Genomic DNA, 14,138 nt, shown 5'->3' with positions numbered 1-14,138 from the left:
AACAACAATGATGTCAATAAAAACAATTTTAAAAGACTTAAGAACTCTCATCAATGCAATGACAGGCTATGTCTCCAGAGTCCTGGGATGAGGCATGCTGCCTACCCCACCAAGCATGACGTTAGACCCAAAGAGCAGAAAGAGACACTTTTTGGATATGACCATTATCTAGATTCAATTTGTTTGATTATGTTTATTTGTTATGGTTCTTTTTTCTTATTTTTCTTATTCCTATTTTTTCTTTTTAATGTGGAGTGAGAGGCAGAAGTATTGTAGAAAGAGAAATGCCAAAAAACGGAGAGAAAGCCACTGAAACTTTTTTAAGGAGAAAGAAGGAAATTCAGAAGGCATGTGCAGGACAGGCTTGAAAGTCATATGTAAAATTTTCATATTTTTTAAAAAGCCGGTCTTTCTATTTCTGGAGTTACAGTTCATTGGGTAAACCCGAATGAGGTGGTTAAAATATACTGCACCATGGCAGTGCAAATATAAGCCCTACTAGAGAAGTCCTTTGGAAAGAGAAATTGATAACTACACAGACAATGGCATTTTTCTTAAATAACAGTGAAGGATGATTTAGGAGACCTCATTTTGGGTTCTGATTCTACCAATAACTTTCTATATTGACTAGTGGAAATTCCCTTGTTTCTCTGGGTCTTAGAGGTGTCATCTGTAAAATAAAAGGGATTCTGATTCTCAAGAGTTTTATATATCTCTAGGTTTATGACCTTGGATTTCTTCATACACTCACAATCAAAATCCTAGAAAATCAAAGTACAGTTCTACCCATTACAATTTTCATTTACCACTGAAAACATTGCAAATTAGATAAATATTAAAAGCTATTTTAATTGGCCTAGTTAATGATTTTGGTATTTTCTAGCTATAGTTAAGAAAAGAGACAATAAATTACTCTATTACCCAGGATATTATTTGGTCTTCAAAAGAACAATACCCGTGGTGAATCAAATAGATTCTTGATTAGGTTATATTATGCCATAACAATGTTGGAAAAGCAGGAGAAAGAATTATGATTCTAGTATAATTAAATTTGATACTTCACTAAAGTAACACACACACACCTAGGCAACTGGGTAGTACCGTGTATAGAACCCTGGCCCTGAAATCAGGAGGAGCTGAGTTCAGTCACCCTCAGCCACTTAACACCTACTAGCTGTGTGACCTGGGAAAGTCACTTAATCCCTAAAAAATAAAATAAAATAACACATACCTTTTTCGGAATACTGAAGGAATAATCTCATTTTTATCCTTTTCTTTAGAGTCAAGGAATGTTCTATCACCTGAAACAATGGTTTCACTTGGCTCTACAGCCCCGATGTGATTTTGGTTCTGAGATATAGAACCATAAGTCAGCTTGGCAGGTCCAGCTAGTAAATTGTCCATATCTATCATTCCTAGGTTTGGCTTCATTTCTCTGCTTTTGTTGGAATAAAAGTCAAACTCTAATTCTCGTGTTGGTGACATGAAATTTGTAGTTTCATCAGAAGTGTTCAAATGTGAGGTAAACAATTCCTTATTTTTTGTTTGCTCTGTAAAAAATAAAAATGTTATTACTAATTATACTTTTTTTTCCAGAAAATCTTTTTTTAATTAAATTAAAGGAAAATGTTAATGAGAAAAATTTTCAAATAGAGCATTATACAAGAGAAATAAAACAAAAAGCATCAGAAAAATAAAAGGCCCATGTTTATGGTGATTATTTTATTGTGATTATCATATTTTAATAAGAATGACATTTAAAATAATACTATTTCTCTCATCCTTTTGGCTATTATAGTTGTCCCAACTTTAAATGAAAGGACTAGAAGCAATGAGGGGAAGGGGTGACCTCAGGGTCACACAGCTAATAAGCCTAAAGCAGCATTTGAATTTCCTGATTCCAGGATAGGTTCTCTGTCGCTACCCCCCCCATATAGTCTTTTCAAGCTATATTACATAATAAAGATCATATCTCCACAATCATGGAGATTTTAATGGTATGGTTTAATGATATGTCTGGGGCAGTTTCATGATATACTGGACTTGGAGTCAAACTGAGTTCAAATTTGGCCTCAAACATTAGCTATAGCTAATCACAGGTCACTTAATCCGGTTTGCCTCAGTTTCTCATCTATAAAATGAGCTGAAGAAGAAAATGGCAAACCACTCCAGTATTTTTGCCAAGAAAACCCTAAAGGAGATCACAAAGAATCAGCTATGACTGAAAAATGACTTAAAAACAACAAATTGGAATGTGCAACACTTACTATTGACTACTAAAAAACCCCACTATTCATCTGTCAAAATTAACTAAAATTCTTTGAAAAATAAAATAAGAATAATCTTGTTCAGGGATCATTATCAATGGAGATGTATACTGAAGGTTTTTGCCAATTTCACAAAAGAGGACCAGCACAAAGTCCCAATGAAAGGAGAAACACTCTAAAGATGGGAAGGGTCTCTCAATGTTCTTATTTGTGGATGATGCTGATTACATCAAGGTCTGTCATACTGTAGAATCTCCTAAATTAGATCTACAACCACAAAAAAAGTTTGGCTTAATTATCTACTCAGGAAAAACCAAGTGGATGAATATATACTATCCAGGTTAAAATCTGTAATTAGATAAACAACCTATTGAACTCATCCATCCATTTATATACGTGAATATATTTATAAATATGTATGTAAATAGGTTTCTATGTGTATCTATATATAGATACCAATACACCTTGCTATTTTGCACTAATTTTATTGTGCTTTGCAAATCCTGCATTTTTTACAAACTGAAGGTCTATGTAAACTCTGCACCAAGCAAGTTTATTAAGTGTCATTTTTCCAATAGCATGTGATCACATCTCTGAGTCACATTTTGTTTACTCTCTCAATATTTCAAATTTTGTGCTTATTAGTACGTTATAATATTCTGCTATTAGTGATCTTTGATATAATTGTTATAATTATTTTGGGGTGCCATGAACCATTTAAATGAGGCAAATGTTCTGATTGCTCCACCAACCTGACTTTCTAGTCTCTCTCCCTCTCCTCCATTCCCTGAGACACAACAATGTGGAAATTTGAGCAATTAATAATCCTACGATGGCCTCTAAGTGTTCAAATGAAAAGAAGAGTCATTTGACATGGCCAACTTCAATGTTGTCTTATTTTAAAAACTACTGTAGCTGCCCCATCCTTCAGCAAACATGGTCTTGATCAGACAACAGCTATCAACATCAAAGCAAGACCTTACAAAAGCAAAAAGAGTATTCACTAAAGTCTCAGATAATGGTTAGCATTTTTCAGCAATTAATTATTTTTAATGAAGACGTACATTTTTTAAACATAATACTATTGCACACTTAATAGATTACAATATAGTACACAACTTTTATTAGCAAAAAGTCCTAAATAAAACACTAGCTAAAGAATTCCAACAAGGTATTACAAAGATTATACAGTTTACAAAGATCAAGCAGGATTTACATCAGGAATACAGGTATGTTTAATATAAGAAAAACTATTAACTTAATTGATTATATCAATAATAAAAGCTTTTTAATCCTATGATTATATCAAAAGATTCAGAAAAGACTTTGATAGCTCATTTCTATTTTTAAAAAAACTCAAAAATATTGGCATAAATGGATTGTTCCTTAACTTGGTAAGTATTTACCTTAAATCAATAGCAAGTATTATTTGTAATGGGGAAAAGTTAGAAACTTTCCCAGTAAGATTAGGTAGCCCACTGTCACCAAACAGTTTTTAAAATGGATATTATTCTTCTATCTAAGAAAGGTTAGAGTCCTTGAAAAACACCCTAAGTCTAAATGATGTAAATTATTTCTATAAGAAAATCATATTCACATTTTAATAAGAGGTTATATTCCTGATGGAGATCAGGTACCTGATTCCCAGAATTTAACAGAGTAAACACAAACACTATCTATAATTAATTGATCAATTATATGTTACACACCTATACAATTAGTGCAAAACCCTCCAAAATGTATCTATATATGGTATCACATAACATTTTATTTAAACTTTAATGCCAAAATGTTTATCTTAAAATACAGGAATACCTATATGAAATGATCCAAAGATCAAAAGAATCAGAACTGCATACATGCTGACTGTAACACACATTATCTATGAATAACACATACATGTGAAAGTATATAAACATGTATATCTATATACATACACATATTAATGCAACAAAGCTACGGTAACTGAATAGTGAACTGAAAGGGGCATACATAAATGTTTGTTTTATTTATTTTTAAATTTAATTTTGTCCTATATTATAGGCTTTCAGAAAACAAATCAGAAAGCAAAAGGGCAACTTCTCAGTCATGGAATTCTAAATGAGGATTTTGAAAAGAATATCTGAATAAACTATGGAAGAAAACAAGATTGGCTGTGGTAATTGCTGTGTGTTTTGCCCACTTTCTCATTTAAGGCCGGACTTCTTGGGTTTCCCCACCATACTGTTCTCCACAACTTACTGTAATTCTTAGGCCTGTTTACTCACCTGTAAGATAAAAGGTCAGACTAAGATGATCTCTAATTTCCTTTTAACAATTATGTTTTATAACACTAAGAATAACTGTAAATTTCTATGCACCAAGTATAAGCAGTTGAGATCAAATTATTCATCTTTCTTTGGGGTTTGAAGCTAGGACCAATTTCCTCAAAACTGGCTAAGTATAGTATGTTCATGTGTATGCTGCCTGCCGTAAGTGCAAATAATAAAAAGGATCTAACTGCCAGAGGGTTATAAGTGAAAATCACTCTATCTGATAACTGTAAATTGAAGATTGTCTGCTCTGTAATGTGAGAGACATGTATGGAATAGCTGTGTTCCTTAAAAAGCTGCATTAAAGCAAATTTCTACAAATTAAGTTTCATTTTCCACTGAATTTCATTATCAAATTAAAAGTTTGCTTCACTTGAAAAAAAAAAAAACTGTCTCCAACACAAAGATAAAATCACACATAATAATATAATGAAACTTTTCAAAAGTACATTAAAAACATAAATCACATTTAAATTTCAAAAAAAAAAAAATAGAGTAAATAACTAAAAAATGTGAATGCAAACTAGAGCCTGCCACTATAGCCCTAAATTTTAACCAAAATATTCACAATATATTTGAATAAAATGTTAGAATGAAATTCACTTGGCTAATATTAGTCGATTTCCTACTATCTACTGAAGGGGTCACAAATAAAAGCAGAAACAGTCCTACCCTGAAGGAGCTTACATTCTCAAAGGAAGTTGAGAGGAGGAGAGGAAGATTCCTGCTCAGGCCACTGGAAATCCCATGTGCAGCCTGAAGAGGAAGGAGATGCAGCTGAGCCGGACGCCCTCCTAAATGAGGACCTCAATGCTGGCAACTGTCCTGAGCTCTCTGCTGACCTCCAGTCTCTCAGCTCCAACTACATTTCAGATGTTTCCAACTGGATGTTTAGCGGACAACTTAATGTACCTGAAACCGAATCCATTACATTCCCTTCTAAACCCAGCCTTACCTCCCGCCTCATTACCGTGGAGGACAATGCCCTGCCAGGCCCCCAGGCTCACACATTCTGGGCCCTTCTTCCCTCTCACATCCAGTCCATCGCCAAGCCTGTTGATTTCACTCACACAGAACCTCTGGAAAAAGCTCCTGGATCACTTCACCAGATGCCGGGGGTGGCCTACCTCCAGTCTCTCCCCTTTCCCAGCCCTCCTCCACTTACCCACCACTATGATGGATGCTCCTGAAGGCCAAGCCCATGAATGTCACTTTCTTATTCAAAAAATCTGAGGGCCCCCTATCCCTCCCATGATCAAATTATTATACCCACTGTCGGATTCTGAAAGCTCCACAATTCGAGTCTTCTTAGACCAGGGGTTCTCAAACTAGGGCCCGTGGGCCAGATGCAGCCCACTGAGGACGTTTATGCGGCCCATTGGGTTATGGCAAAGGGTTGAGGGGTGGAGACAGAGGATGAGTTTTTGTTTTTACTATAGTCCGGCCTCCAACAGTCTGAGGGACAGTGAACTGGCCCCTACTTAAAAAGTTTGAGGACCATTGTCTTAGACCTCACTTCCTACCACGGACTCTTCAATCTGGTGCTGTTGCCTCCTGGGTGTTCCTCAAACATGACATTCCATTTTCTTCTGCTTCAGGCACTTTCTCCATCTAGGAATGTTGGCCCCCTTCTCTACCTTCTGGCTTCCCCGGCTTCCTTAAGTCCCAACTTAAACCTCAACTTCTACAAGAAGCTTTTTCCAATTTTCTTAATGCTACTGTATTCTCTCTTTTAATTATTTCCCATTTGTCCAGCGTGTGGCTTGCTGGTACATATTTGCTTATTCTCTCCCTCATTAGATTATAAAATCTTTGAATGCAGGTATTTTTTGCCTCTTTTTGTATCCTCAGCTTGGCACACAGTAGGTGCTTAATAAATATGTACTGTCTGACTCACTTGGAAAGTTGTTAAAAGATATATTGGGCCAGAAGACTGGGCCAGTAGCTGGGAATGGCATGGTTTCCCCATCATGCAGCCTGAGAGGAGAACACCTGGATCTTACTTTCAGGAGAAAGAAGCCAGGGCAAGCCAGGTAGTTCAGTGGATAGAGCACCAGACCTCCAGGCAGCAAGATTCAAAACTGGCCTCAGACCCTTACTAGCCAGGAAAGTCACTTCTCCCTATTTGCCTCAGTTTCCTCATCTGTAAAATGAGCTGCAGAAAGAAATGACCAATCACTCCACTTCTCTTTGCCAAGAAAACTCCAAATGGGATCAGTAAGAGTCAGACCAACTAAAATGAATGAACAACAATAAACAACAGGAGAAAGAAGAGTGGGTCCTGAGTGGGTCAGCCCCAGGTTACCTCTCTAGCAATCTCAAAGTGGAGAATTTGGAAACTAATGACACTGATAAAGTTTAACATCTGCAAGGTTCTTTATATTTGCCATCTCATCCGATGTGCATAACCACCCTGGGAGAAGGGTGCTATTCTGATCCCCCCTTTGCAGATAAGGAAACTGTGAGACAGGAAGAGCAGACGCTATGCCCAGAGTGACACAGTGAGTAAGTGTCCGAGCTGACATCTAAAGATGGCTCTTCCTGATTCCAAGTGCAGTGTTCTACCCATTGTGTCATACAGACAGAGACAGAATTCCAGAATCTAGTTAAGAGAAGAGGTCATTCCTAGATAGGGTGAACCTCCTGTGAAGAAGAGAAGGACAGATATATCCCTTTGGAGCTGAAAATACAGCTCAAGAATAAGTCATAATAGAGGATAGCAAAGACCTGGCCTTTGCCTTCTGAAATTATCACACAGTTATTTATAGGATATACTTCTGAAAGGAAGAAAGCTTCCCCTTAAGCAACCTCAATTTTATTTTTTTTCCAGGGGAATCCAAGCCTCCAGGGAGGTAGGAGGGATGACCATGTACCCGAGATCAGTAGGGGAATGTCTAACAGGCTCATGATGAAAGAGTTCAAGCCCTCAGAGTAATTCAAGACTGGATGTCTGTATGTGGAACTCCAGAGAAAATGGGCCTCATTGAGAGGCTAAAAGGTAACTTATAGCAGCTATGGTTCTATTTCCTTTCCAAAAGAAGTCCAAAAACTACAGCTATGCCATAAGTCTAGGGACTATACAGGACTAACAGGAAGGACTAGCAGGAAAGGGGACTATTAATTGGTTCAGAATTACTTTAAGTCCTTTATGTGTTTTGTGCATTTTCTGTGAGGTGAAATAAGGGTCACCCTATACCTGATATGTTGATATGTGCGTTATTACCTTGGGACTACAGAGGAGCTAAGGATCCTTTTACAAGCTATATATTCTGAAAATTCCCAGAAATAAACAGGGCAAGACAGAGGGTAAAAACAAGTCAAAAACTGAGTGATATTTGAGGATCTGAGGACTTGATCATCCCCAAGATTGAATCTGGTTTGTGTAAGCCCATAAGCTGGGATACTAAACATTACCGAACTTAAGAAAATATACATATTCGTCTACATTAAATATACTCCAAATTCATTCATGAATATGTTCACATAAAAAGGAGAATAATAAAATAAGTTAAAAAGGTACAATAGAGTAGATTATCTTAAGTACTGAGAGAGATAATATGAGTGAGGCATTTCCCTGGCTTGAGGAATTAGAGATTATCAGACTATTACTTGTCAATAAAAATGCTCCACATAACTGACAATGTCATATAATCTATTTTATTTCTCTGACACAACTTGAATTACTGGTTGGTATATGTACACTATATATTTGTACACAAAAGCATAATAATTTAAATTTTTTCACAATCATATAATTTATATGTTATTATATACTTAAAAATTACTCAGAAGCTAAACCCATAAACCTCAGACACTTACGACAGAGTAAAATTTCATCTGACTTGAACTTTCATTAACCAACGACTAAGAAACAATGAGATCGTTTGCTGAAACTATAATGTAATCAGTCCCTTTTAGGCTGCAGTAAATCCATCAGACTAAACATAAATTGAATCTTTTTTTTGCTCACAGAGGCTCTTGCAGAGACATGTATTCTCATTGTATGGTATTGCAGAAATAAAAGTAGAAGGCACAGGAAATTGGACTAACTCTGGACTGGCACATTCTGGGATTTGTCTTTTAAAATAAGTCCCAGATATAGCTTTTATTTATTTGTGATTTATTTCTCCTGAAAATTGAGGACAGAAAAACCCAAACACACTCAATTCAGGATCCCAACTCCCTGAATTATGGCTAACAAAAAAGTTTTTATGCAGTTTCTTATCTTGTGATGATATCTGCTGACCAATCATGTTAGTCCTATAACTCTATAATGGAAAGCCTTGCTTCCTTGCAACAAAAAAAAAAAAAAAAAAAAAAAAAAAAAAAAAAAGTCAGATTCTTAGATATGAGCTTATCCTTTAAATGTCCTTCACTTTGGGAGACTTTAGAAGCATCAATGGAAATAACATAAAGTTGTGAGAATATAACTTCAAATTTTCACAAAATCTGAAAGTTTAGAGATAGCAAGGGCTTTAATCCAACCTCCCCCTTTAACAAATAAGGCAAGTGAGACAGTGAGAGCCTAAACACATTTGTGCAAAACCATACAAGACAATGACCATAGTGAAAATCTACATTGGGGCAGACCTGTTCAGGGAGCTCTTTAAGACATGTCTCTTCACAAATTACACCATTCTTTAAAGATACATCAATGAATCTATGCCCAATTTATCCTGGATAAAATATGTTTGTATAGTTATTTGCATATTATTTCCCCTTTAAACCATCAACATCTTGAAAGCTAGGACTCTTTCTGCTTTTTTGTTTTTTGCACTTAACATAGTAGCTGACATATTAAGTGCTTAAGAAATACCCTCTGAGTTACTGATTATATGAATATGAATCTCATGTCTAGATGAAACAGTCCTCAACTCAAGAGTTTCACTTTACTTGGGACTTTTTCCAGTTAGATCCCTAATATTATTTTTCTCTATTTAAAGCAAGTGGAATACACATGTGCTTACCCAGTTTTTAGTTTGGTATTAATTTCAAAACAGAGTAGGAAGAACAACAATTTGATTTCAAATAGCTCTGATTGCTACAAGGAAATGTTCAATGAGAATAGGAGGAGGTTGGACTGAGTGAATTCTAACTGAAGGTCTCTTTCAGCTCTAATAGACTTTGATTCCATACCCTGAAGCACAATTTGACTCTTTAAATGATTATAGAGTTATATAATTTATGTATCTTTCTTTGAAACTATTGGTTTCATTAACGATTTATCTGAAGTTTAATTGTAATCTTTGGTCGAGAATATATCCACCAATTTTAACATTTATCCTACAGGAAAATTTAATTCACTATAGCAATTCATTTTATAATGCAATTTCTAGGACCATACTGTGATGAAAATTGAGCACTCTTTGCAACCTCTTAGTATACATACTTGCCCCTAGGGGTAAATGAAATCTTACTAATGGCTAATGGAAGAATAAAGGTTTCCTTTCTGTGACAGTGTCTAAAGAATTGTTTTGCGTAACAAAGCCTTAAAACCTAATGGAAAATGGTCTTTCAAGGATAATTTTTTAAATTTAAAGAATATATGCCAAATATTATATTTCTATAGATATGTATAGACTTTATAAATATGTATATTAAGTATAATTTTGAAATTATATTAAACATTATTTTATATTTTACTTTACCTTATACAAAGCAAGTTTTTTTTGAAACCTTTGCATAATAGAGATCTTTGGTTTTAATGGAAAACACTAGATATTTTAATAAAATTCATTTTTTTCAAACATGATAGTTTTTTCTTTGGTTTTATAGGTTTATTAAAATGAGTTTTTTTCTTTTTAAAGAAACATGTAAAAATTTACCTAATGCTTTAAATCCTTCTAATTCTTCTTGTAATACTTGAGTATCTGGAATTTCAGAAATCAGTGGAGCAGGTGGGAGAAACCAATACGGTGGGCTTTTATCATCAGTATACCTAGAAATAATTCAAAAGAAATTGTGAAATTTGTCAAAATTGTTGTAATAATAAAATATATTAATAATTCATAAAGTATGTAACCAGAAGTAATATTTATTAAATATAAATAGCTTATTATTCATCAGAATAACATTATGAAATAAACTTTTCCTCTTAAATTGATCTTTCCCTTCTCTAAACTTATCACTGCTGTATCTGGACAGTTTACTACATAATGTATTATAATATACGTGTGTGTATATATGTGCCTACATATATATGTATGTATGTGCACGCACACACTCACACAAGCCTTATTTCAGCACCATCCTTCCAGTCACAGTTCAAAATATTGGAGTCATCTTCAGCTCTTCAACCTCCCTAAGCCTCACCCCCATATCCAAATAGCTAATTCTTGTCATTTCTACTTCTACATCTTCCATATTTATGTCACACCTCTCCACTCACATAGACACGATTTCAGGTCAAGTTCCTATCACCCCTCAAAAGGACTATAGCAAGAGAGTCCTAATTAGTCAACCCTAGTCTCTTCCCTCTTCAATGTAGACTCTAATATCTGCCAAATGGCATGCCTGAATACATCATACTTCTACTCCCTGGTGCCTTTAGGATCTAAAACAAACTTCTATCTTGGATATTTAAAGTCCTCCCATCTGGCTCCAGACCATTTCTCCTATTTAATGAGCTTTGGGAAGGTGGTCTTTAATAATGGGGAAAGCAAGAAGACACCCTTAAAGTCTGGGGCCCGTTCTCCCATAGTTACAAGGTTAGAGATCATATGAGGCAAAGGGCTTGACTGGAGCTTCAAGAACAAATGGATGCAGATTCATCATGAGCAAAGAGAATACTCTGAGCACTTCATGAATGGGGGAAAAGGGAATTACATCTTCAATTAGAAGCTGGATGACTGAATTAAATGCCCTCTAATGTACCTTCCAATTCCAGGATTCGAAATCCTCTGTGTCTTATATTTGCACATCTTCTCAATCATTTAAAACAGTGAACACAGAACACATAACTGGACCTACCATTTTCTTCCTCAAATCTACTCCCATGTCAATGACAGCCCTTGCTTCCCAACTCAGATCAATTTTTCAGTGACTCCAATTCAGCTAGAATCCACAATCTGCAGGTTCTTCCTTTGTCAGACATGAATATTTCTGCTCTGTTCTCTCTTTCTGTTACACCTCAAACCAGGTATTTATTAGCTCACACTTGGACTACTTTCTAACTGATCTGCTAATACATCTTACACCTGGTCAAGTATAAAACTTCTCCCACTTCTGTGCTCAGGGCTCCCACTTCCCAAAGAGAAGCGGACCCTGCTTATGTCAGAAATGGATTCTTCTTTAAGAAGAAAGAAGAAGAAATTGATATCTGATTTCCAGTGTCAAGAGTGTGTTTCTAACAATACCTATGTCTATGCACCATCTCAGATGAATCCAGGACAAATTATCAGTCCTGGAGATGACTTTTTTCATTTGCCTGACCCAAAAAAGTATAGGAAAAGCAATAATCCAGATATGTAAGCAATCCAAGCAAGCTCTAACTCAGCTTTAGTCTGAATCAATTTAACATCAAATAAGATCAATTTAAGCATTTTTCAAATCTTCATTTGTAATTTGCAGATTTATAAATATGTGATTATTTACAAAGAGAATCATAAAACAAAAAGTCCTTAGCCAGGAATATTTTAAAAACAATATTTTGCTTCTATGTGGCATACTTACTCTTCAGTTTGATCTGGTCGTACAAAAAACAAACTACTCAATGAAAAAGGGCAATTATCTGTTGAAAATGGGATGGTTCTCTGTCTATATTAAAAGAAATCAAAATTAGTTTATAGCTTTTGACAAAGTTTCAGAAAAACATTTCCAATTAAGTGTGAGAGTAATTGATTATAAATGATAAAAGGCCAGTCTTAGAATCAGAGAAACATATTCAAGATACACCTCTGACACAATCAGTAAGTATGACTCCAGGCAAGTCACTTAACTATACTCCATTCCGCACAGACTAGTTTAGGCTGAACTGCTAGTTTAGACATCCTGTCCAAAAAAGGGCATAAGGTTAGTTTGGCAAGACCTATTTCTGATAAAGCCATGTTAGCCAGGACCGTGAATCCTCCCCACAATCTGTGGCTCAGCAATGGCGTCTGTCAGTTCTTTTAGAATCAGCAGAAGCAGTCCAATAGGCCCAGGGCACTGAACTCATAAAGGAAATGAGGGGCTCTCCCACAAACTCCTCACTTACAACTCCCCATTGGCCACTTTTGTTCTGTCCTCTCAGTCCAAAGGCTGTTTCTCTGATCCCAGCAAATCATCATCCTGCCAGCTCTAGGCAGGGTTCCTGGCCTTCCTCTTGTCCCCAACAGAACTTAAAAACAAAAGACTCTTTTTTGTTTTCCTTTGCTTCCCTTGCTAAATTAAATTCATTTTGAACTTTGCCTTTATTTCTGTAGTGCAGCGTCATATTTTCATATTCATCCTCTGTCTCCCTACTCCAGTTTCTATATCCTGTGCCCACCTTTTAAGAGCTAAGTGGGCTGACTGGGTCTCTTTGCATCTATATTGGTTTCTACACACACACACACACTTTCTCTCTCTCCCTCTCTGTCTCTCTCCCTCTCTGTCTCTCTCTGTCTCTCTCTCTTTCTCTCTCTCTCTCTTTCTCTCTCTCTCTCTCTCTCTCTCTCTCTCTCTCTCTCTCTCTCTCTCTCTCTCTCTCTCTCTCTCTTTCTCTGTCTCTCTCTCTTTCTCTGTCTCTCTGTCTCTCTTTCTCTCTCTCTGTCTCTCTCTCTCTCTCTCTCTCTCTCTCTCTCTCTCTCTCTCTCTCTCTCTCTCTCTCTTCTCTCTCTCTCTCTCTCAATCGCTCTCTCTCTCTCTCCATTTCCTCTTCAGAAGTGTTTGTCTTCGGGTCTTCAAAATTTCATTCTTGAGAGCTTCCTATATCTCAGGAGCTGATTTTCCCCTGAACAATTTTAGTTGAGATTATGTCAGACAATGGCAAGCAGGCTCTGTTCTCTTAGGCTGCTGGCACAGGAACTAGAACACTGGACCTAGAATCAGAAAGATCTGAGTTCAAATTCTACATCAGACATTTAGCGGCTGTGTGACCATGGGCAGGTCACCTAACTCCTTTCTGCCTCAGTTTCCTCAACTGTAAAAGGGGAGAATAATGATACCTATATTGCAGAATTGTTGTGATCAAATAAAAGATATTTGTAAAAGTGCTTAGCACAGCCTTTTGTACATAGCAGACACTATAAGTGCTTATCCTCTTCCCTACTACAAATACTCAGCTCCCAAGGTATCTATCATTTCTAACCCAGAACACAATTACTCCTTCTTCTTAAGAATCAAATCCAAAATAGAATTTTCACTAAGTGGTTACTTAATTTATTCAAGAATGAAATTATCATCAGCTATTAGCTCACATTAAGAAAATATTAGCTGCTTTTGACAGAAAAAATTCCATGATGAGTAAATAATTTAAATACCTGTCATGATACCATGCTAGGCTTGTGATCCATTTCCCAAAATCCTCATTTATTTCTTCTCTATCTCCAGATAATTTGTAAGAAACCTTGATGATACCCTAAATGATGATAAAATCATT

General features: G+C 35.9%; 1 protein-coding gene across 1 annotated transcript in view; it reads right to left on the bottom strand.

Annotated features, from left to right (window-relative positions):
* Positions 1 to 14,138, bottom strand: part of HFM1 (helicase for meiosis 1) — a 98,902-nt gene that overhangs the window by 76,252 nt on the left and 8,512 nt on the right. The window contains exons 2-4 of the mRNA XM_074264655.1: positions 12,251 to 12,334; positions 10,405 to 10,517; positions 1,232 to 1,550 (exon numbers count right to left, since the gene is read on the bottom strand). Coding sequence (XP_074120756.1) covers positions 1,232 to 1,550; positions 10,405 to 10,517; positions 12,251 to 12,334 — 516 coding nt within the window. The remainder of the gene's footprint in view (positions 1 to 1,231; positions 1,551 to 10,404; positions 10,518 to 12,250; positions 12,335 to 14,138) is intronic.

This window comes from Sminthopsis crassicaudata, chromosome 4 (genome assembly GCF_048593235.1).
Source record: "Sminthopsis crassicaudata isolate SCR6 chromosome 4, ASM4859323v1, whole genome shotgun sequence".
NCBI lineage: Eukaryota > Metazoa > Chordata > Mammalia > Dasyuromorphia > Dasyuridae > Sminthopsis > Sminthopsis crassicaudata.
The sequence above is the reverse complement of the archived record's forward strand: the minus strand, read 5'-3'. Positions and strand labels throughout refer to the sequence as shown.